We start from the raw sequence: 25,927 nt of genomic DNA, 5'->3' as shown, positions 1-25,927 counted from the left end.
TCGCGGGCGAGCTGTGCTTATGACGGAACAGTTCCGTCACGAACCCGCCCGCCCATCAAAGCGTCAGCGCAGGCGCGAAATCAGCGCCGGGCAGGCACGGCGAGCGGGACGCGACGGAACCGTTCCGTCACAAGCACAGCTCACCCGTGGCTTGTGACGGAGCGGTTCCGTCACAAGCATGGGAGGGGTTAAAAAGCCAGTACAAGCTACTGGAAAGCTGGGGCATAAGGATAAAACCCAAGAGTTCACAAAAATATCCCCTGATCTGAAAAACACACTCCGCACCCCCCTTGATGGGAAACATGTCCCAAGTAGCTGGAGAGCTTCCACGCCTGTTTGTGCTCTATAAAGATGATCCAGAATTGTCGTCTATACTCCAGGGGCACAAAGGTGGCATAAACTCCGGTCACCCCACCAGAACGCCAATTAAGATCACCAGGGATCTAATCCAGGGGACACGCAAATGCGCAACACTGGGACCCGCGAATAAAGACTGGTCCTGGCTCTCGCTTGCTTTAAACTCCAAGACCTAATGGATCGCGCCTTAACGCCTGGGGACACTTCCCACGACGCATGAAAAACATAGACTTAAAATCCACTGAGAAAGCATGGTCTCCGGTGAGCCTGAAAGTCATGTCTTGAAATGTTGCCGGCCTCAGGCGGTTGCTTCTTAATCAAAAGGCGCTGCCTTTTATGTAGCTCACTTTGCCACTGGATTCAAGCAAGCCGGGCTGAAGACGGCTGGAATGCCAGAAACCGGTCCTCGGAAGCTTGTTTCCGGTCCAGGGAAGACATGGCTTGGCAGTTCGGGCTGCACTGTTCCCATGAGGCACAGGGTCAGACTGATTTGCATATAGCCATGTCTGAACTGGGGTGGCAGAGTGGGCTAAAGAACGGTGATGGATTAAACCCGGATCTTTTGACTGGGTGTGAGTGTTTGATTGATTCAGATGCTCCGTCCATCACCACCCCCTTTTTTACCACGACCACCACCCCCTTTTGTACCGTCTTTTATGGAGAAAGCAGACATTATTTGTACACAAGAGACTTGGCAAATCCATCCTCTCTCCCTGAGAGGTTACGCTGAGTATGGAAAACCAGCAAAAAAGCTTAACATCTTCAGTAGACCCTCGTGAGGGATATGAGTCTACATTAAACACGCACTAAATTTGGAATTTGCAGAAATCTCCAACCTACCGGATTTCTTCCAGGTAGGCATTCTGAAAGGCTGTCACCTGGCAAATAGTAACTTTTCAATATTGTTAATGAATCTTTACCACAACCCGCATGGGCCTTCATCTAATTCGGCCATGTTGACACACCACATTGAGTGCTTACTGCTTCAATACGCGGGCCTTGAATGTATCATTCTTGGCGATTTCAACACCCATAATATAGGGGTTTTGACCAAACGCAGCCACCAGGCAGGGGCCACGGATGCCCTAAATGATCTACTAAAATCCTATAACCTGGGGACGGCCCACTCAGTCCTCTTAAAGAACAGTCCGGGGCAGACGGTCTGCCCAACTTTCAATAACCAAACCACGGTCGATTATATAATAATAAGCGGCAAACTCCAACTCTTGATGTCAAATTTTACAGTCCATCCGCGTAGCGACAGCGATCGCGCTGCCTTAACTGTCACCTTGAACCTCATCGTGGACCAACGCCACAAGCTTGAATACATCGGAGTGACCGATGGAGAAGAATTAATAAAGCTGCCCAGAAGGATCAAATGGGAACAATCCACCATAACCAGATTTAACAGCTGGGCTAATCAGTGGACAGGCTGGCCATCGGGTGTACAGAAAAATGGCGCAATAGAAAGCTGGAATGCCATATCAGAGACCCTGGCGGTGATTCTTCGTGGGAAGCAGAACAGTGTGTCGCACAGGCGTCCGCCCCCTAAATATGGCTATAACATAGAAATCAAAACAAGTGCCAAAACATTAACAAGGAATGTAAACGGGTCCATAAAAGCGGGATAAAACAAAACAAGAAGCAATTACAAGAAGCTAAAAAAAAGTCATGCAAAAAAGTGTGGGCTGCAAAACGTGCCCACTGTGAAGCACATTGGTTATTAATATTTGATTTGTGAGCCCGGGAAAATCACAGGAGTTTTGGAACTACATATGCAACATGGGACGAGGCCCAAACCATAGAGAAAATGCCCTTGAAGCCTCTATTTGGGTCGCCCATGTTAAGGCATTATATACTAATGATGGTCCCGCAAATATGCAAAATATAACATCCATTCTTGGAGATTACCTTGATCCTACCGTCGAGATGACGGCCCCACCGGGAAAATCGTTGGTCTCCAAAATTTTCAAAAACATTAGACAAAACGCCGCACCCGGCCCCAATGGGCTTCCTGGGCACTTATTCAAGGCAAATATTGACTTTTGGACCAAAAACCTGACCCATCTGTACTCCGAATGTTGGCTCCTGGGGAAAGTTCCAGATTCGTGGAGAGGCTCGCTTTAACAGCCTATTCACAAAAAAGGCCCAAAATCGGAACCCGCCAATTACCGCATGATTGCTTTGTTAGATATTAAGGGTAAAGCATATGCTAGCGCCATCTAGCTGACTGGTCAAGTGCAGCTGGCATCCTTCCATTCTGCCAAACCGGATTCAGACCTGGGTCTGCCACAGTTGATAACATCATCGCTCTCTCTTTCCTGGTGCATCGCGCACGGTCAGGCAAAAGTCTTCCCCTCTTCGCCTGCTTTATTGACTACTCGGCGGCGTTTGATGGGGTCGACCGTGCAATTTTGTGGCATAAGCTGGTCCAATGGAACATTAACCTGTGGCTGCTAAGAGCGATACAGTCCCTGTATCAAAAAACTTGGGTGCGCATCAAACTCTCAAGGGACCATGATTCTGCTAAGATCTACACGGATAGAGGCCTAAAACAAGGGTGTGTGCTAGCCCCATTACTATTCAACTTATACACAGCAGACATGGAGAGGGCCCTGACTGGCGCCGCCCTGGCCAATCCAAAGATTGGCGGGCGCAAAATACACTTTATGCAATATACTGATGATCTGGTCCTTCTGGACCACACGAGAATGGGGCTGCAAAAGTTGCTGACGGCACTTGCCGTATACGACGACAAAAACAGGCTTGTAGCTAAGGTAATTATATTCGGGCATCACCCAAGGAAAAAATCTTTTGAAATGGAGGCTAGGCAATCTTTTGCTTGAAACTACACAGCACTACATCTACTTGGGCATTTGTTTTCAGGAGTCGGCGCTCCCAAGTGCCCATCTTAAGTCAATCCAGGCCAAAGGTAAATCCATCACCTATGCCATCTGCAAGCTGCAAGCCTCCCTATACAGTCCGTCTACTACGGCCATCAGTAGAGTGCTTAAAGCCAAGCTCATGCCCTCCAGGCATTCCCGGGTAAACTGAGCTATGAATTAGAAATAAATCATTGCAGGGCTTATAAGAGACTTTTCCACCTGCCAAGCTGCACCGGAAACATCCTCGTTCGCCTGGAGTTCTCACTCAATCAGCAAAACCTGGAAGAGCTGGCCGCCTTATGCAAATATTATTTTCTAACAATGGTGGCACAAGAGAACACACTGAAGCCAGTCCTGAAATGCATTTTCAGTGAGCCAGGCAACCCTTGGTCGGCCACCCTCGAAGTGGCTAAGGCCCATCTCAATCTTGCCATGGACTCCTGGAATCCTGAACATGTTACATATTCTGCCATCAAAAACGCGATTAAAAAAACAAGTGCGTGCGCAGTCACGGGAACTGGACCTGGAGTCCCTGAGGAGAGGAAAAGACCTGCATGAGACCCTGTGTTTCCCGCACACATTGCACACTCCTGAACATCATCGCTCGCAGGCAGTGGGAAGGGCAGCCCTCCATAAGATCTTGGCCTACAGATTACACCCATTGCCCCTTAAAGAACTATACCTGTGTGGTAAGGCCAGCCTAGGAGCACAGGAATGCAGGCTCTGCAGCTATAAACGGGAGTCATTGGCACATCTTCTCTTCTGTTGCCTTGCCCTGCCCTGCGGTTGCCCCGCAGTCTTTATCTAAGGCCACTACTTAGACATTCTGTGTTACGCACTGCAAAGGATGGGATTTTTCATCTTTACACCCTGTCCATGGTAATGCACATGGCCGCCTTTGGGAAGTTCATCTTCCAAGCACGGGCAATGCTGATGTCTTCTACTGGTCGGATCACAGAGTCCTTTGCTGGCCCATGAACCTTTTCCCTGGCATCGCGGCACTCTTGGAGCAACTATTTAAGACGATTTTTGAAATTTCCTTAATTTTAACTTTTGTAATGTGATGACTTTTGTATTTCTGGATTTATGTAATGGTTTTCAGTAACCAACAATAAATATCATTCATTCATTCACATACAACCACAGTCACACACACAACCACACATACAACCACACACACACAACCACACACATCCACAGCCACACATACAACCACACACACAACCACACCATCAGTGCACACTTTCAGCAGACACAGATACCATCAGTCATCAGTGCACGCTTTCACCAGGCACACACCACCAGCTGTCAGTTCACGCTTTCACCAGGCACACACACAACCAGCCGTCAGTGCACGCTTCCACCAGGCACACACACCACCAGCCATCAGTGCACAATGTCTGCAGGCACACACACCACCAGCCTTCAGTGCACACATCAATTGCTAACACATCCACATTAACTATTCTAGCAATCGTAGTATGGCGCACTTTACTTTTAAACATATTCATCTAAAGCGCAGCATTCCACCATTGCTACAAAAATAAATACAAATGTTTTGGGCCTGCAATTTAAAGACTTTTGTTGCAATTGGTGTTGCAATATTTAACAATGCCAATAGCTCAAACTAAATTAATGCGAGACATATTACATTGCAAATGCTTGTTACCATTGTTTCCCATGCATTAGTCAACTGCTGCACTATATGGACATCTGGATTTCTGTCGATCACCTAGTGTTAGGCATACTGGGAGGCTTGCCGCTCCAGAAGTCCAGCTAAGAGTTTTTTTTTCCTCCAGTTGTCTCCTCTGCAAACCACTTGGGGCCAGATGTTCGACCAGCAAAATTGCTCCTCGCATAATTGCGCCTCATTTGCAAGTCGCAATTTGCAATGTACACCAGTGTTTTAACACTGTTTGTGATTCCCGATGGGGTTGCAGATTGCGAGGCTCATTAATATTAATGAGCCTCGCAGTTTGCGAGCCCATTGGGAATGACAGGCCCTCCCAGGTATGCTGGATTGCTGGGCTCAGCAGACCACCATGTCTGGGACTGCTTTTAAATAAAGCGTTTTTTTATCAAATGCAGTTCACTTTCCTTAAAATAAAAGCGGACTGCATTTTTATTTTTAATTAAACGTTTTAGTTTAATTTTTAAGGGCAGGTAGTGGTCCCTGGGACCTCTGCCTGCCCTTAAAAAATATTTTTAGAGACAGTCACAAAGTGGCCTTCCAAATTGCGACTGCATTACCACCCTCTTGAAGAGCGTGGTAATTAGCGAGTGTTCTGCGACCGCAATAGGAGGCACCATTTTCCCTGTACAATCTGCCAAGTTCTGGAACTCATTACCAGCCAAGATTCCAAGCATTCAGGAACATTACATTTTAGAAAAGAGATGAAAATGTGGTATTTCCTAGATAACTACATTATCCCACAACCCTGGGATAGAACCCAGAATATTAGTTCCTTCAACTACTATCTACAGTTTACATTTATAGAACAGCCCAACCAGCACACACGTTTCTATGTCCGGGTAGATTTTGCTGCATGAATCATTTCTCGCTTCACATGCTTTGTATTATTCCGCTATTTAGTGTTTGGGCCCGGAACTGTCTTTCACTCTTTTTTTAAATTCCTTTTTTACTGTGGACGTCTGTGTCTACTACCATTTTATGGTGTTCTCATCCACCTGTGACTTCAGACATGCATCTCGGACCTTCCTGTGCATGATCACCACTGGTAGAATCTTTTTTCCACAGTTTGGTCTTGATCGACATAAGATGTGCAATTAGTGCTTGCCTAAAGAGAACAGCCCTGAGGGTTGAGAGGCTTGCTCCGAAATTCAACCGAAAATCTTTAGAATCTATGCGATGATGCAGTCTCAGGAAAAACATGTCTCGAGGTCATCATTCTATCCAGCGAGGAAAAGGACGAAAACCCAGAATAGACAGAGCTAAAGAGGGGGATTTTGATCTTATAAGATTTATTGTGGCGAGGGAAGCAGAGAAAGAGGCAGGTTCTAAAAGACACCAGCAGATAACAAAACACCCCCCCTTCCCAATGGGACGAAACCCCTCATCCCAAATGCCAAAATATTCTACAATTGAAGGGTGGCTAAAGCAACAAGCATTGGCATAGCTAATAGGTCTAGCTTTTGGGACCTTATAAGTGTTTAGCCATGCAACAGCTGATGCTGTTGTACCAATGACATTGTGCTGCATATCGAAATACTTATAAGGTCCAAAATGCGAGACCTATTGGCTATGCCAATGATTGTTTGTTTTGGCATGCAGTCTTTCTCCTTCACCCCCCCCCCCCCTATTGTTTGTGGTGTCCTCACTGCCCCCCCCCCGCCGTTGTTTTCTTCCAAACCCCCTTCTCCCGCTTTCCCATGTGTTTTCCACACCCTCTCCCCTCATGTTGCTTCACTCCTTCAATGCCGACCACAGCATAGTGCTTTTTTGGGGTGGGGATTTTTTGTTTTTAGTACACAAAAACTTTTTTCCTTGGTTTCAAAGCAACCAAGGTCTGTGCTGCAGCCTATAAAGTGACCTTTAGTCGACTGCTGCTCGGCAACACAAAACTGCCTTTATGCTCTGCGGGAAAATAAACCTTGTGGAAATTAGTGCATGAAGTGCTACAAACCTAAATGGCTGTCCAACTAGACTCAGTGCAGATCCATACCAGACTTCGTTTTTAGTAGATTTATATAACTCAAACTTGGCACAGCAGCGTTAGGGCACATAAATTAGGACTATTCCATGAAAGGCCGGCGGTCACACATTTGTAAGGCATCGGGAGGGAGTATGTAATTTCAGAATCACAGGATGTTCAGTTGAGCCGACGCCGAGACTCGAATCCGCTTCCCAGGTTCCAGACTGGCATCTTTGGTCGTTTTATCTCCTCCGTGACGGCGCACGTCTCGCTTTGCATCGCACATAACACGCTAAAAAAAAAGCCATGACTTGCATAATGCAGTTTATAATCCATTTTACAGAGGGGATGTAATGAGACTAATATTTATGAATGAAAAGCCGAGCATGGGCCACCTGGTACTTTTAAACACCAGACACTCATATGTGTAGCCTTGATGAACAGGAAGCAATGGCAATTCTGCATGAGAGGAATATCCCATGACACCTTATTGTAGTGGGGCCATGTTCAGAGAGGATAATCCTAGAGTGTAACGTCGGTCAAAGCGGAGAAATAGCAATGCAGACTTTTCTTTTAGTTTTCACCAGAATGTTTAAATTAATTTAAAAAGCGGCAGCAGCGCAAGTGAAAGTTAGTTTTTTTAAAGTAAATTAAGCGGCCGCCATGATAAATACGCAGCAGCGCAAGTGAAATAGTTATTTGCCCCAGTATTGGAACTTTCCTAGATTCCCATGCTTTTGTATCATTCCCCGTCGTCGGAATGGGAGTCTCGGTAACCAAATAACATAGCAGTAGGTACAAAAGAGAAAGAAAAAGGCCTTGGCCTCATTCCCTTTTGTAGCATATCCGCCTCTTTTTGTAAAAGAGACCAAACTAAGCATCAGTCATTCAGAAGAGCCTCACCCCATAGAACCCTCCTGAAGAAACCTCCGAGCCTCATATTTTCTACCGCACGTTGTGCTTAGGGAGTCACCTTTGAGCTCTGCTCAATCTCTACTCTTTTCAGAAGTTTTCTTCAGGATTTCTCTTCAGAATTGTTGGCTGACCCTTCCAGGATGTCTGATAAGGAGAAGAAGGCCCTTTTCAAGCCATGTTCCACCTGTGGCAAGAAAAGATTGTTTGTTGAGGATAAGCATAAAGATTGTATTTATTGCCTCTATCCAGATCATAAGGCTGCGGACTGCAAGATCTACCGCACCTTTTCTGCCAAGACCCTCCGGGATCGTGAGGGTAGGCTTCTTACCTCGTTCCAGAAGTTGAAGTCCAGAAAAGACCCAGTATCTAGTGACAGTGAAGAATCTTCTTCAGCCTCATCTTCAAGAAGGTCAGTCAAAAGGGGTAGGGTCTTCCTTCTCCTTCTATGGAGCGTCCTTCTAAGGCCTCAAAAAAGACCCCAGAGAGTCTGAGAGCCAAGGTCCCATCGAATCTCCTCACCATGGTGAAGAGGAGAGGGAAGGACCATCTACACCTTCGTCTGGTATGAAGACTGATTCAGCCTTCAAAAGACCTTCTTCTCAGTCTTCTGGGAAGTCTGACAAGAGTTCCAATTCGTCGACGACGCAGATCAAGGCTTCGTCGACGTAGGCGTCGAAGCCTAAGCCTAAAATGGTACCATCGACTGGCCCGTCCACGGTACAATCGATGTCGACCGTGTCCGCATCGTCGACGAAGATGACGACGGCAGCGACGACGAAGAGCTCGTCGACGGTGGTGACGACGACTGTCGGCGTCGAGGGCTTCGACGACGACAACATTGACGACGACGACAGTAGGAGCGTCGACGGTCTCGCCGATAACGGCAGTTTTACCAGCTCCATCGTCGACTGGATCGTCAACTATTTTGTCGTCGACGGAAAGAATTACTATTTCTATGAGACGAATCACACCTGACATGACGTCTCCCAGGAGAGTTACCCCCTTGCCTCCAGCTTTGCTGTCAGAGGAAGATGATGACGACTCATATTTACTAGGTACTAGGTACATAGGTACTTAAAGACCTGATGGGGAAACGGGCTACCTCGCGTGAAATCTGCACGGACTCGCACTGTGAAAGCTTGGCATCCTTTTTCGTCGAGAAGGTGCAGACTATCTATCGAGGATTTATACCATCTGTTCCCGGGGATGCTCCTAGTGCTGTGAAGGTCTCGGTCTCTGAAACTCTGTCCTCCTTGCCGGCCATGTCTAACGAGGTATTTGACACTCTTAGCCTCAAAATTAAATCTGGGTCCCCCTTAGACCCACTGAAGCCGGAGTTTTTTACTCTCCTCCCGCCCCTCTGTCGTGAGCCCATCTTGGACCTGATTAATCTCTCCCTTAGTGAGGGCGTGGTTCCTCCCTCCTGGAAGCAAGCTGTGGTCAGCCCTATTTTGAAGAAACCCAACCTTGACCCCTTGCTCCCGGAGAATTACCGGCCTATTTCCCTCCTGCCTTGGACCGCTAAGGTCACTGAGGCACACGTGAACTCCATCTTGTCTGCCCATCTCTCTCGTAATAATATTCTTGACGAGAGTCAAAATGGGTTTCGCTCGCAGCACAGCCCTGAAACTGCCTTGCTCTTTATGACTGAACATCTGCGGTCAGTGCTGGATGCGGGGCAGACTGCGGCGCTCTTTTGTTAGACCTGAGCGCCGCGTTTGACACGGTGTCTCATGACATCTTGATGCGGCGTTTGGAGGAAGTAGGTATCGCTGGGAAGGCTCTTCAGTGGTTCCGCTCTTTCCTCTCGGACCGGTTTTTTAAAGTAGCCATTCCACCTGGCCAGTCCTCTTTCCACTCTCTGGGTCTGGGAGTCCCTCAGGGCTCTGCTTTAAGCCCCACACTGTTCAATCTGTATGTGAAACCGCTGGCCGCTGTCGTCAGGCAATGTGGCCTTACCATGACATCGTACGCCGACGACACGCAGCTGGCGGTGACCCTGAGGTGAATGCGCCCAGATTCCGTGCAGGACTTATAGCTGTGGCTAATTGGATGCGTAACAACTGCCTACAGCTCAATGCTAAGAAAACCGAGGTCCTGATCTTAGGGAAGCAGGCGGAACTTTGGGGAGACCAGTGGTGGCCTCCTGAATTGGGGGTGTCTCCCATTCCAGCGGCCGAAGTTAAAAATCTGGGGGTCTGGCTGGATTCCAACCTCTCTTTCACCAGCCATACAAAGAAGACTGCAGCTACCTGTTTTGGTATCCTGCGAGGACTAAGACCTGTCCTCAAATTCTTCGACCCTCCCACGCGGCAACTGGTGGTTCAGGCCTCTATCCTCTCTCGGCTGGACTACGGGAGTGCCCTGCTGCTTGGAGTCAATCAGGCTGAGGCTACTAGGCTTCAGAGGGTGCAGAATGCTGCTGCACGGGCCATTGTGGGCCTTCCGAGACTACGCTCCGTCTCCACCGTTCTGACCTCCCTTCATTGGCTTCCGGTCAGACAGAGAATCAAATTTAAGGCTCTCTGTCTAACATTTAAGATCCTGAAGCTTTCCTCCCCACCCGCCCTTGCGGGCCTTATTTCTCCGTATGTCCCTATGCGGTCCCTCAGGTCTGAATCTCACCATCTGGCGATTAAGCCAAGATTCAGACTGAGCAGGATGGGAGGTCGCTCTTTTCGTATTCTGGCGGCTGATTTATGGAATTCCCTCCCTGTACACATTCGTGCCCTAAACAGCCTAACTCTTTTCAGACGCGCCATCAAAACCCACCTGTTCACCTCTGTTAATTGATTCCCTTCTGCTCAGCTTTGCCTGTTATGTTGTGGTACCTGATCAGGCGCCAGGACGCCCCTTCGCTGGGGCAGCTGTGCGCCAAATAAAAGTTATTAACATAACATAACATAACATATGGTTATGCCAACAGTCCATCTCAGCTTCTGGTTAAATGCCAGGAGACGGATTCCGAAGGGGACTACCAGCAGGAATGTGGGTACCATCATTCTGCCCAGCCACAATCAATCAATCAATCAATCAATGACATTTATAGAGCGCACTACATACCCGTAGGGTCTCAAGGCGCTGGGGGTGGGGGGGTGCCGCTACTGCTCGAACAGCCAGGTCTTCAGCTTATTCCTGAAGGAGAGGTGGTCTTGGGTCAGGCGCAGGTCGGTCGGGAGGGAAGTCCAGGTCTTGGCGGCCAGGTAGGAGAAGGACCTTCCTCCTGTAGTCGCTCTTCGGATGCGGGGGACGGCGGCGAGGGCGTGGTTGGCTGATCGGAGGTGGCGTTTGGGAGCGTAGGAGTTGATTCGGCTGTTGAGGTAGCTCGGGCCTTGGTCGTGTAGGGCTTTGTGTGCGTGGGTGAGGAGGCGGAAGGTGATTCTTTTGTTGACGGGGAGCCAGTGAAGGTCTCTCAGATGTCCGGAGATGTGGCTGGTTCGTGGGATGTCGAGGATGAGTCTGGCTGAGGCGTTCTGGATCCGCTGGAGTCTCTTCTGGAGCTTGGCGGTGGTACCGGCGTAGAGGGCGTTGCCGTAGTCCAGTCGGCTAGTGACGAGGGCCTGGGTGACGGTCTTCCTGGTCTCGGTGGGGATCCACCAGAAGATCTTCCGTAGCATGCGTAGGATGTTGAAGCATGCCGAGGAGACGTTGTTGACTTGCCTGGTCATGGAGAGGGAGGGGTCCAGGATGAAGCCCAGGTTGCGTGCATGGTCTGTCGGTTTGGGTGCGGTGCCCAGGGCGGGAGGCCACCAGGAGTCGTCCCAGGCGGAGGGTGAAGAGCCCAGGATGAGGACCTCCGTCTTGTCTGAGTTCAGTTTCAGGCGGCTGGTCGTCATCCACTCGGCTACCTCTTTCATCCCTTCGTGCAGGTTGGCTCTGGCGGCGGGGTCGTTGGTCAGGGAGAGGATCAGCTGGGTGTCGTCGGCGTAGGAGATTATGCTGAGGTTGTGTTGGCGTGCGATGGCCGCGAGAAACAAACAATATTTGAGGCAAGACATGGTGTCTGTACCATCTTCTCTCTTGCAGGATCTCCACAACATACTGCAGGATTACAAATCTAGATGTTTACAGTCTGACACCGGTTCCACAGGTACCTTCGATACCACTGGACACTCATGATGATTCCTCTGATGAGGATCAAAACTTTGATGGCGGACCTGATCAAGGTGTAGAATGGGACGAGCATGTCATCCCAGACCCAGCTTCACCATGTCCGGATCCGGTGGACTCCCCGCCAGTGTATATAGGGGGTTTCCATAAGCTGATGGAGAGAGCGGCTGGCAGATTCAAGCTAGCAATGCCTTCTGTTACCACCAAATGTTTTTTATATGACTTTAAAGAGCCTTATAAAAAGATTACTAGATCTATCCCTATTGTCCAACATGTTTGGGATGAAGGACTTAAAGCGATGAAGAATCCAGCGACTGTGGTCCCTGTTCTACCGCGCCTAGACAAAAAATATAAAGCACCCGAGGATGGTCCGGCGTCTTTTACGGGACACCCGAAACCGGGCTCGATAATTTCACAAGTGGCACAAAGGAAGTCACGCAACCCTTCAGCTCCTTTGACAAGTCCTCCAGATGCAGAAGGCAGGAGGTTAGACAACGCCGGGAAGAGGTTCTCTTCAATGGCTAGCCTTCTGGTGCGGACAGCAAATGCCTTGGCAATATTGGGCAGGTACGATCGCCAATTATGGTGTGATGTTTCGCCACATCTGGATCAATTTCCTCTAGAATCAAAAACCGAGGCGAAGAAGATTTTACTGGAAGGGGAAGCAACGTAATTGGAAATTATGAACTGTGCCATGGACATCGCCACAACAGCTTTTCGTTCATTGGCGGGTGCTGCAGTCCTACTTCGCCAGGGATGGCTCAAGGCGACTTGGTTCAGACCCGAAATCTAGAATAAGATCCTGGATCTACCTTTCGATGGAGAAGCTTTGTTTAGACAGTTAATAGGACACACTCCAGGATTTTAAAAAGGACACTGAGACAGCGAAGTCTCTGGGTACACTTCAGTACCATAAAGCTCCATTCAGAGGTTCCAGAGGCAAGAGTACCACGTACAGAGGCTCTTACCAGCAGCAACGTTACTCATCCTATGGCTCGGATTCGCAACAGTACCGCCAGCCTGATCTGCAAAGACCAGGCCAATCCTCGAATTTCTCAAGATCTAACAATAGAGGAAAGCAAGCTCGCCAAGGACGTGACACGTCCAAGAGGCAATAGAGGCCTCCTGTCTCTTCTACTGTGCCCACCTCCGCAAGATCATCAGTAGGAGGCAGGGTGTCCCAAAACCTTCAGATTTGTCCAAGATAACATCCGACCGTTGGGTGCTAAACATCATTCGGAAGGGCCATACCTTAGAATTTACACAAATCCCACCATCCAAGCCCTCGGCGGCCATCCCATCGAAACATCTGCGTCTTCTGCGGCTCGAAGTTCATCAAATTCTCCTGAAAGGTGCTATACAGCCGGTCCCCTCCGCCCAAAGAGGAGATGGATTCTATTCCAGGTTCTTCCTGATAAGGAAAACGCTAGAGAAATGGCGCTACATTTTACATCTCAGGGAGCTCGACACCTATCTCATCTCCCTATCTTTCCGGATGGTCTCACTTCAAGACATACTACGTCTCATCAATCCAGGTGATTTCATGGCCACGCTCTATCTCGAAGATGCGTATTTTCACATACCGATTCACCCGGCACACAGAAAGTTTCTACGATTTTACTGTAGCCAAGAGCCACTTTCAATTCAGGGTGTTACCCTTTAGACTTTGCTCAGCCCCAAGAATCTTCACAAAGGTGCTGGCACCAGTGGCAGCGTTTCTACGGAAGAATCACTTTCAAGTCTTCCCTTACCTGACCGACTGGTTGCTGAAGGCTCCGTCCAGGGAGGCAGCGAGGGAAGCGGTAGACGCTTGTACAGACCTGTTTCAGCATTTGGGTCTCACTCTAAACAAGGTGAAGACATCTCTGGTTCCGTCCAGGACTGCACGTTTCCTGGGGGCCATCTTGGACTCAAATCTCAAAAAAGCTTTCCCAACGTTGGAGAGGCAGGAAAAACTGAAAACCATGGCGTTAGCCTTAAGAAGAAGAAGGTGTCTTTCAGTACGCCGTTACAAGTCTCTTCTAGGAGTGATTTCTTCATGCATTCCTCTAATTCCACAATGCAGATTGAGGATGCGTCCTCTTCAGGAGCAGCTGGACATCCAGTGGAGACAGGTTCACGGTTCGTTTGACCACAAAGTGACCATCACCTCGGCAATGAGAAAAGCGGCCTTGTGCTGGACAGAACTCTATAAATTAAACTAAAACGGACACCAAGCCATTACTACCTGGCTGAAAAGTCTGGTATCTGCATACATTTTAAACATTGGGCCCTTCAAAACAATAAAGAACATTTGACCATACAATATAAGGGGACAAGTACAATTGCACAGTATAACCATAGCCACCAAGAAACAGAAGGTAGAACTACAACCCATCAATTTAGCCCAAGAATTCATAATGCCTTGACACTATCAATTTAGCCCAAGAATTCATAATGCCTTGACAGCCATATGGTATTTTTTGACTACAGTTCAAAATGGTACGAGTAAAGTTTCACACAAAAAACGTTCATATACAACTTTGAAGATAGAACTCTCATGATCACTTGCATCAATTCCTTGTGTAAATCGGAATATCGCAAAATATAATTCTCAACAGTTGCATGTATGTCTATTTGGTTCGACACACAACAAATTGCCAAATGATAGTGAAATAAGCTCCGCAGTTTTGTTATTGTAGGGCATACCTAGAAGTAGAACCTAACATTATACATTTAGAAATGGCGGTCGTAGCAACGAAGAACGCGACTTAACCCATAGAACTCCATTTCCATGACTCTGTGGGGGCTAGGAAGTAGAGGTCAATTCTTTGTATAAATCGGAACATCGAAAATCGGAACATCGTGAAATATAATTGTCGACGGTTGCATGTATGTCTATTGGTTTGACATATAACAAATTGCCGAACAATAGCAGAATAAGCTCCACAGTATTGTTATTGCAAGGCATACCCAGAAGGAGAACCTACCATTATACATGTAGAAATGGCGGTCACAGTAACGAATAACACTACTTAATCCATAGAACTCTATTTCCCAAAACTCTGCGGGAACCAGGAACTAGAGTTCGTTTTAAAACACATACGCGGGAGCTTGAATCATATTGCATTGCCGATAGTGAATGATACCGTCCGGCCGCAAAAACGCCTTCACAAGGTGAGTGTTCAGTTTGAAGTTCTTCTAGATCCTCGGACCATGATTGGACTTGGAAAAACTAATGAGCCCCGTTACCTTCCAGGTGGGCAACAAAACATACCCTATACACAGCGCCAGCTGAGATTCAAAAAGTAAGCATGCTTTCCATTTCTAAGATATCGGGCACTCACTGTGCCAAGAAAGCAGAGCACCCAACAATGACCCCTTTATTTTGTTTTTCTACAGGGCTGGCTGGATTAATATAAATGCATGTATGCTGAGTTACTAGTAAGTGTGAATTACTTAACCAGTGTGGCATATCATGAATAGGTTTGAGGCAATTGGTGGTAAAAAATTGTGTTTTACATATTCTCTTATAGAGTGTCAAGCGTTGTGGTGCAAATGTATAGATACAAGTGTTTTGTATAGAATGGTAAGGACTGGAAAATAAGAGGTGTGAGAGTGACAATATACGAAAGAAAGGTTTTCCTCTTCCTTTCGCTGCTTATGGTCCTGATGAGAACTCCACAATTTATTGTGAGTTCGAAACGCGTAGACCCTATGTGTACTAAGCTATAAGATTATAGAAATGCTTTCTGAATTGTTGTTATACTGATAAACTAAACAGTCTATGGCATTTTGTGAATAGTGTAAATAATACTGTGGTATGTGTGGATGTGAGAGGTAGTATGATTGAGGTATGAAATCATTGTGAGTATGTATATGAATGTGTGGAGGGTAATGTTGTTTTTTTTAAAAATGAACTTTTTATGAAATGTATGTTTTGTACAGTTGTTTTTTTTTAAATGTAAAATTGATGAAAATTTAGACAAGATAAAAATAAAGCAGATTTATTCTATCAACAAACAGTGTGCACACGTATTGTTTAAATCATGTGTAGTTAAATTGAATTTAAGAACCAAGGAGAACAGTAGTGGCGTGATTTTTTGATTGATTGTGGTGGACAATGCTGGAGAACTTGTCCCAAGGTCTATCCTTCGTAAGCAATCTGTCTCCCCAGGTTGTGACGACGGATGCGTCATTGGACGGCTGGGGGGCAGTACTGCAGGATCTGCATGTCAGTGGACATTGGTCACCTCAGAACCTTCTGCTTCACATCAATCTCTTGGAACTCAGGGCAATCAAACTGGCTCTACAAGCTTTTCTTCCTCGACTAGGCGGTTCGAAGGTTCTCATCCGGACGGACAACAACACGGCCATGCATTACATAAACAAGGAAGGAGGAACCAGGTCTCTCCCGTTATCTCTGGAAGCTCAAATCTGGGAATGGGCGATTCTTCACGGGATCTCACTGCAGGCGGAACATCTGCCAGGGATCTTAAACGCAAATGCCGACAGACTAAGCAGGCTATCCTCAGTCAGTCCCGAGTGGGAACTGAACCAGTGAGTTCTGGACAAGGTTTTCCATCAGTGGCGCAAGCCTTCAATAGATCTATTTGCCACTCCGACCAACAAGAAATGCCGGTCTTATGCAAGCAGGCTTCACCATCAAGGATCTTTGGGGAATGCACTTTCGATAGCCTGGTCAGGGACATTTGTTTATGCTTTTCCCCCCATTCCAATGATCCTGAGACTTATCAGGAAAATCAAGGTGGAGCCATGCAAGATGATCTTGATAGCCCCTGCTTGGCCGAGACAGTTCTGGTTCACAGAACTCCATCTGTTGTCCCTTGTTCCTCCTCTTCCCTTGCAAACCATTCCGGACCTTCTCATAATGTCCGAGGGGCAAATTTGGCATCCGGACCCAGCTTCATTGCACCTGACAGCATGGCTCCTGAGCAGCGGGAATTCATGAACCATCCCATCTTAAATGAAATAAAAGAAATTCTCTCCCAGACTAGAGCTCCTTCCACGAATAGGACTTACCATTTCAAATGGAAAAGGTTTCGCATTTGGTGCAAAAAAGAAGGTGTTAACCCTTTCTCTTCTCAACCTCATCAACTTCTGCCTTATCTTTTGTCCTTAGCTAAGACGGGGCTGGCCCATTCATCCATAAAAGTTCACTTGTCAGCGATTTCTCTGTACAGACGTTCTGCGTCTGGACCTTCTCTTTGGTCTTCTAGGATAATTAAACAGTTTCTTAAAGGATTGTGTCTATCCCCCGATGAGGCCTCCGCCTCCTACTTGGCAACTGAATTTGGTCTTCACACAGCTCATGAAAGCCCCATTTGAACCAATACATCGAACTGACATGAAATTCCTTTCATGGAAGTTGGCTCTCCTTCTTGCCCTCACATCAGCAAGACGCATTGGGGAGTTGCAGGCTCTCACAATTCAGGGACCGTTTCTCCAATTCAAAAGGAATACAGTAATCTTAAGGACTAACCCGAGGTTCATACCCAAGGTGCCCTCAGACTTTCACTTGAATGAGCCAGTTATTCTTAAATCTTTCTTTCCTCACCCTTTCACACCAGCGGAGAGGTCACTGCATTCTTTGGATGTACAACGGTGCCTAAAATTTTATTTGGATCTCACCAAATGATTTCGTAAATCTTCCCAATTATTTGTTGCTTTTGGTGTTCCTCGCAAGGGCCTCCCTCTTTCAAAACAAAGTATTGCAAGATGGATTTCCAGTGCCATTCTCCATTGCCATTCGACCGCAGGGAAGCCGCTGACCGACAGAATTAGAGCGCATTCCACAAGATCGGTGGCTTCTTCGACAGCTCTTCGCAGGAGTGCACATCAGAGACATTTGCAGGGCTGCGACTTGGAGCAGTGTGCACACCTTTACAAAGCATTACTGCTTGGAATCTTTGGCACAGGAGGACACAGCTGTGGGCCAGGCAGTCCTGAGGAACCTCTTCCACTAATTGGTGAGCTTTCCTTTCTATCCCACCTTCCTTTTTTCTGCACATTTTGTATCTTCATGTAATGATGGCTATTGCAATGTATGTTTATGCCACAAAATGTGTTTTTATTGCTGACTGCTTGCTACTCTGATACAAAAGCATGGGAATCTATGAAAGTTCCAATACGGGGGCAAGAAAACAAGTTACTTATCTGTAACTTTGGTTCCCAGTATTGGTAACTTTCATAGATTCCCATGCGCCCACCCACCTCCCCGAGGAAAGCTCAGCCTTCAGCAGGTGACTGTTACAAAAGGTCTACGAAAATCTGAGGTTCCATCAGGAGGTTTCTATGGGGTGAGGCTCTTCTGATTGGCTGATGCTTAGTTTGGACTCTTTTACAAAAAGAGGCGGATATGCTACAAAAGGGAATGAGGCCTAGGCCTTTTTCTTTCTCTTTTGTACCTACTGCTATGATACTTGGTTACCGAAACTCCCATTCCGACGATGGGGAATGATACAAAAGCATGGGAATCTATGAAAGTTACCAATACTGGGCAACCAAAGTTACAGGTAAGTAACTTGTTTTCTTTTAAGACTAGAGACACTGACAATGCACAGACAGTAAACAAGTTGATAGCAGCAAAAACACAGTAGTGGATGCCTGCTTGTGCCCTGAGGGAACTGCAGGACAGCTGATCGCAGCAAAAACACAGAAGTGGATGCTGGCGTGTGCCCCGGGGGAACTGCTGTACAGCAAAAATAAAAGCACAAGCGAAGCAGCATTTTCGTTGCTATGGCAACAAAATGCCGTGGCACTGTCCGCATGCTGTTTGTTATGGACAAATGGTGAGAGAAGCCATGTTTGTCCATGCAGATGCGTGCCCTCGGCAGAATATATTCCAAAAGGTACTCGCAATGGCGAGAGCAGTGCATGCGCTGCTTTCGCCAGGCGAGACCTAAAAAGTGCCCCTAATGTTCAAGACCAAGGACACTAGGGAAGCAAACCCTTTGAAACCGCTTTGATGCTGAAGAGTGATCGTCAGAAGTCGAGGGAGAAAGAATCGGAAGGACAAGGATCCTTCTACATCGAAGAGAAAGTTGACAACAACCCTCGATGCAGAACAGCGGGCCAATGAGGTCCAATGCAAAAGATGTTGACTCGAGGCAGAAATTATGGCCATTTTACAAAAAGGACTTTGAGTCCTTGAAAAGATTTCGAACCACATTAAAATCGCAATTTATACATAGCTCTTATGGGTGGAACTAATGCGATTATCTAAAACTTGGTGGTTATGCAATAGATTGTAGTGGGTTGCAAAACTCTTTTCTTACATTGTTTGACTAGAAGACACAGCCATTACGGGTCATGTGGCGGGATCTGCCACATACCCGTAGCAGTCTGAGAGCTCTAAATTAGTCCACCTATGGAGGTGCCAAATAGCTACATGCTTTGACCACTTCGTTATCTGTCACAATTATGGTCAAATGATGGATCATTAATAAAGTTCATCCCATCAGATCTTCCCACCATCTCTTCCACCAACCTATACTGGTTTGGAAGCCAAAACTTTATATTAAAAATCACAAAATAGATAACTCTGACCAGTAACCATGTGTAAGTGGACTATAATCTTAAGAAATACCATAAACGGGCTTGTAAAGCTGTTGAAAGCTGGCAGCCTACTGAAAACAATAAATTGAGTGTCTATCGCTCAAACTTCTTAATCCATCACATAGCTAAGCACTGCACTTCATAACACTTATAACCATACCTCGGTAGTCATCATGCAGAACCTGGAATCACTTTCCACATAGAATCGCAACAAAGGCCACACTTTTCCAACCACATGCCCCACATCGTGCAGTTTGCTACATGTGTAGGCAAGTGCTTTAGCCCTCCATATGGTGGTAGGAAGCACTATATAAGTTTTACTATGCAATACAATGCCTTTACTAGCCAAGTTAACATTAGCTGTACTGAATCTAAATTAAATTTATTAAGAACTTGACTGAAACTCTCTTAACTAATTTCCTACCCAAATCTTCCCTTGAGTTGTGCACTCCCCCCAGAGTTAGTAATTTTGAATATAAGTATCTGCAGCAACAATATCAATATTTAACAAAACTTGCAAATTGAATGGGTTAAATGTTTTAGTGCAATACATTTCTCTCTGGTTGTTTTTTTTTAATCTTCTGACGTTGTAAGTGACAACTCAGGTCCTAACTTAATGGAATGTCCTTTAAAGGTTTCATTAAAATTGGTATGATCAAGCATACGAGTTTGTAAAGAATGGCAAGTTTGGGAACAATGATTATAGATCAGCAACATGTTTGTACCTGTGTGGTTAATACATGCCAGGACTATTTAATGAATTTGTTTTCATGTGCAACTACCAGGTGATGAAAATGATGGTGACAAAAAGAAAAAAGATAAGAAGAAAAAGAAACTGGAAAAGGGAGAAAAAGAAGACAAAGAAAAGAAAAAAGGACCCAGTAAAGCCACTGTGAAAGCTATGCAGGAAGCACTTGCCAAACTTAAAGAGGAAGAGGAACGAGCAAAGAGAGAAGAAGAAGAGCGCCTTAAACGACTAGAGGAGCAAGAAGCCAAGCGCCTGGAAGAGGTACTGTCTGTCTTTTTACTAACATTTAATTTAGAAAGTGATTTTCCCACACAAGATTTTATTTTTTTGTACTGATCATTTATTGTAAAGCTTGAAAAGACTGCCTTTTCTGAAAACTGTAAAATAAATAACAATAGATCAGATAATGATTTACTGAACATGCATTTACTAAACGAGAGAAAACTATAATACAGCATCTATTAGTATCACAGAATAATGTCATGAGTGAAGTTGTATTGGCTATTACTAGTTATTTTAAATATGGTCTTAAATAGCAGAAACCTAGACTTCAGACAGCTGAGCACTCAACCTAGTTGAGCGAGAAGGAAAGGTACCGAATGGGCAGATTTACTTTTAGTTGTGTCCCGGAAGTTTGAAGAAGGTCGACATTATTTACTGAGTTGTACATTATTCAGTTACTCCCTCGTTAAGTAGGAACTTGAAGAAAACATTTGAAGCATTGCATTTGGAAATCAGAGGAAGAGTTTATTGTAAATAAACCAAACTATTCAAAGCAGCCGTCTTTATTCTGGATTTGAATTCAATAAGTTGCCCGTTTTAATTTTCTTAAGCATTTTTGTAAAATAGTAGTGAAGGCTCTGGAAATCATCAGAATGTTAGTAAAGCTATTGAGAGGGAGAAAAGGAGAATACAAACAAAGCTTTGCTGAAGAGGTCAATTTTCCCCTTTGTGGACTTTTCTGAGGTCTGCTATTAGGCAGGGAGGCAAAGGTTGTGTGTTCAAAAGAGCTATCTTGAATGTGCTGCACCACAGCCTCAAATCTTTTGTATCTATAGAGCAGTGTGAGATGGTACTGATATGCTGACTTTTGATATCTAGTCAGGTTGTCACTTTAAAAGGTACTTAAAATAATTGTCATACATGTCCTAGAAGACTTGGCAGGACGTTTTAAATGTCGCTCTTGATTTGAAAACCAGCTGCTGACAATACAGCAAAGCTGCTGTAGTTTGTTATTCAGGCCGAGAACTAGTCAGGCAGCAAAATGTTGCCCCTTTTTTTAAGTCTACTTATAGTTTTTATAGGGGCATTGTACTCTGATACAGTAATCAATGACTTTGAGCTACAGCAGTGTTTAGGGTAATCAGATGTGATTGTCAAGTTGTTGAAAATGGTCCCTGAATTGTCTGGATCAGTGTTGTGGTTTTGGGTGTGCGACGAGGGTGTACAGGGCCAGGCCTCAGGAGCACGATGTCTGTTTTATCACTATGCATGCATATCCATTTTTAGGTCACTCAGTATTAAATGTGGACGAGGCAACCAATGACAAGGCACTGTTTTTTCTGATCTCTCGGATTCCTTATATTCTTGTTAGGAGTGGATCCTCTATATTAAGACAAGGTTCTAGGAGGCAGAAATATAAACTGAAAATCTCTGGGTAACTATTTCTGACAAAGAAAAGAATGGTGCAAGACATCATTCAGAAAAATTAGACCTCTCTCCGTCTATCCCCCATTGCAGAGACTAAAATAAATGTTAGCTTGAAGGCTCTTAAGAAATAAAGACCAATGTCCGGACTGCCTTCCCCATAGTTTGACATCAAAGTCCAGAACATATTAGTCACGAAATTGCACACAATCTTGTTGTCTTTCTGAGATCCAGAAATCTGCACGGAGTTTCCCTCTTGGTATGTTTTCCCTCAAAGACTGGTAACACTCCCAAAACTATTTCTCAGTTTTCTTAAGCAGCGTTGATGTAAAGTCTTTCCCCAGGAGCTAAGCTTCCCGATTTGAACTATGTGTGATGTTTCTAGTTGAACCAAAGCAGACAGTAGTTGCCAGTAAATTTGCCTTGTCTTATATAATGCTATTTACTGATGGCTGAATACTCTGTTAAAGTCTGTGCCATGGCCTTAAATACAGAAAAAGCCAATTGAGTTGTTTGGGTGGTTTTTCTTACAGACGCCCTATATGTGTGATCTCCTACTGAGCTGTCTATGGTCTGTCTTTTTAAGAATATAATTTGCTACAAAAAGACTTCTGTCACTAGGCATACGTTTCATATTTAATCCTCCAAAGGGACACCCACCACTAATGCTCCCCACAATTGCCCCCTGACCATGATTTTCCTACAATTTCAAGTGTTTTAATTGACCTGAATACATTCTATTTGTGGATTAGAAGGATTTCCCTGAAAGTGAGACTTGCCACTCCAGAGTTGGCTTTAGAATTGCAGATACCTTGAATAGTCCATCTCATTGTATGCCTCAATGCATCTCTTTGATAACCATTAATCTGATTGTCTCAACTTCACCACATCCTTGCTCAACAGTAGAAAGCCATTGAAGTACAAAAGATAAGCCTGCATGACGAAATCCTTATGCTTCAGCACAAGCCTATTAAAAACTTAAACTGTAAACAGAGACTTGCGTTTTCGAATTGTATCATCTCTGCCGTTGCACAACTCAACAGTTAAGAAAATATACAATCTTTCTGAATTAAAACACAATTCACTCTCGATAATGAGACGTTCAGGAATTATCTGGCACTAAACACGATGAGTAACAGGGTCTCTTAATTTCACTCCAATAATGAAATCAAAAAAAGAGATACCCTAAGAATTTTTAAAACTGCCTCAACTACACATCCAGGATTCTTTATAAGCCACACAAATATTTTGGGTCCCATAAAAGCTGCCAGAAATGAGTATGCAGATGGTTGGAAGTATCTTATGATTGAATCGTTGGGGACAAAATTGAAAAATCAATGCTGAACATTCTGCCTGGTCCTTTGTTAATACTCCAGGAAAGGTGCAATTTCTTTTTGTCCTGAATCCACTTTCCTATCAGATGAAATTGTTTTAGTAAGTCATTGTACACCTTACAAAGATGTCAGTGGCTTCCAAGAATCTAGTCCATCAAACACAATAACGGTGGTGGAATGCTCATTTCCTTATTCACAGACCGATATGCCCTTCTCAGAAAATACACATCCATTTTATCTTTTGTTTCGTTCTCACCCATAGATCATGTCCACTAGCTTCTTAAAGTACTTTCTTAAAAGGATCATTACAACTGAAGTGTATAGAATTCCTTATGATAGTCTTGTTATTTCCCTTCATTCTGACATAAGTGCTTGCCCCCAGACATTATTATTATTATTATTATTATTATTATTATTATTATAAAGGCTTTTATAGCGCGCTCTATTACTAAAAAATAGTATCCTGGTGCGAGAAAGTGAAGTCGGAGCAAAGGGTTCCTGGAAAGACATAACGGAGAGAGGAAAGAGACCTACAGAGTGGTGTTAAAGAGATGGGTCTTCAGTCCTTTCTTAAAAGCCATGATGGTAGGCGCTGTTTTAATGTGGAGGGGGAGAACATTCCAGGCTTTTGCGGCTCTGACTGCGATGGATTGGCCGCCTAGTCTGCAGTACTTCAATTTAGGCACGGACATTTGGCACAAATTAGCCGACCGGAGGGAGCGGTTAGGAACATAGAGGGAAAACCTTTTCCTCGGGTAAACTGGGCCAATTTGATGAACAGCGCGATAGGAAAGGACAAGAATTTTAAACATAATCCTATGAGCAACTGGGAGCCAATGGAGGTCGCGAAGTAGGAGGCGAACACTGGAGCTCCTAGGTATGTTGAACAGGAGTCTCACTGCGGCATTTTGTATGACCTGAAGACGGTGGATCAGATAGGCCGGTAGTCCACAGAACAGGCCATTCGCGTAATCTAACCTGGAGAGTATTAGAGCGCGAATAACAGTCTCTTTAGCCTCTCTCGGGAGGAGGGGAAAAAACCTACGTAGAGTTTTCAGAGTGGAGAAACAGACCCCGTACGTTTTTTTAAATGGTCCTCAAATTTGAGGTCATTTCCGAACCAGACTCCTAAATTTTTTGCGGGGCCGCCAATGGATTTAGGACAGGGCAGGTCAGCAGGCCAGAGGAGGTCACTAAAATTGTCAGGAAAGGAGCCATACAACAAAATCTCAGACTTACTTTCGTTACACTTTAGCTGGGCAAGTGCTAACCATCGGAAAACAGATGATAGGCAAAGTTGGGCCGCCGACGTATCTAAATTGTTTTTAGGCCAGGTGAACAAAAGTTGGGTATCGTCGGCGTAAGCTATAATTTTTGCCCCTAACTGTTCTGCAAGGTAAATTAGAGGGGTAAGATAAATGTTAAAAAGCAGGGGGCTCAGAGTGGAGCCTTGTGGGACTCCTGTGGTAAGTGTCTTAGGGGAAGAAGCAAAGGGAGGCATCCAGACTTGATGCGTCCTGTTATCTAAAAATGATGTCAACCAGTCAAGTGCAGGGCCAGTAATGCCAATAGCGGCTAGTCTGGAAAGCAGAAGGGAGTGGGGTACCGTATCGAAGGCGGCAGAGATGTCTAATAAAATCAGAGCCGCTCTGCCACCTCCGTCCAAACATTCCCGAATAGCCGCGTATATTTCAACTAGGGCAGTTTCGGTGCTATAGGCCGCTCTGAAACCAGATTGTGCTGGGTGAAGTGCCTTAGAGGTTTCAACAAACTTGTCCAGTTGATTGAAAGCGATCTTCTCGCAAATTTTGGCAAGAGCTGGCAGCAATGATATAGGCCGGAAATTAGAGGGGACGGCAGGGTCCAGTCCGGTTTTTTTCAGAAGTGGAAGCAATTTTGCTTGCTTCCAGCAGGCCGGGACAGTTGCAGTGAGAAAAGAAAGGTTAATATTCTGAGTAACCTCATTTCCAACTATTTCCGCTGGTCCAGCAAGGACTCTAGCAGGACAGGGGTCAGAGGGGGATCCTGATTTTAAGGCCGCAAGGACAGCGATGATGTCCGATTTCGATGACAGAGCAAAGTTGGCGAACTGCTTTGTGGATTCTGGCATCACAGGGGGGGGAACCACCGGGGGAGAGGGGAAGCTGTTACAAAGTTAGCAAGTCATCTTGAATTTTGGCAATTTTTTCAACAAAAAACACAGAGAGCTCTTCGCACCTTTTCTCCGATGAGGGCAACAGGGGTTGAGCGGCACAGGGTGAAACTAAGCTTTTTACAATGGTAAAAATTTCCTTGCTGTTGTTATTAGCTTTATTAATTCGCCCTGCATAGTAGCAGCTTTTGGCAGATCTGATGGCCGCATAATACTTTTTTGCGCCACCCGCAGATCCTTCTTTGCCTCAGGCAAATATGCTTGTCTCCAAATCCGTTCGAGTTTCTTACAACCCGATTTGAGATCGCGGAGAGAATGAGAAAACGAGGGTTTGGAGGGGGTAGTACGTAGTCTACAAACCCGGCCTTTATTAATAGAGGCAGCGGTCTCCTGTTCAACCCATGAGTTAAACGAGCTGACTGCCGCCTCAATTTCTAAGGGGAGCGGTGGGCGGGAGGCAGCTAGACAATCTGACAAGATATCTAAATTGATCTTCTGTGCGTGAGCAACTTGAGGACTGCTCTCAGCAGAAATAGTCAGAGACCAGGCAAACCTAATCAGCTTATGGT

The 25,927-nt window shown here is 45.5% G+C and overlaps 1 protein-coding gene across 2 annotated transcripts in view; it reads left to right on the top strand.

Moving 5' to 3' along the window:
* The window catches only part of EIF5B (eukaryotic translation initiation factor 5B), a 697,227-nt gene that overhangs the window by 103,289 nt on the left and 568,011 nt on the right, over positions 1-25,927 (top strand). For both annotated transcript variants that reach the window (XM_086934729.1, XM_086934728.1), the window contains exon 5: positions 20,263-20,486. In XM_086934729.1, coding sequence (XP_086790855.1) covers positions 20,263-20,486 — 224 coding nt within the window. The remainder of the gene's footprint in view (positions 1-20,262; positions 20,487-25,927) is intronic.

The sequence above is a fragment of the Lissotriton vulgaris genome, chromosome 8 (assembly GCF_964263255.1).
Source record: "Lissotriton vulgaris chromosome 8, aLisVul1.2, whole genome shotgun sequence".
Classification (NCBI taxonomy): Eukaryota; Metazoa; Chordata; class Amphibia; order Caudata; family Salamandridae; genus Lissotriton; species Lissotriton vulgaris.
This window is presented reverse-complemented; position numbering and strand designations above follow the sequence as displayed.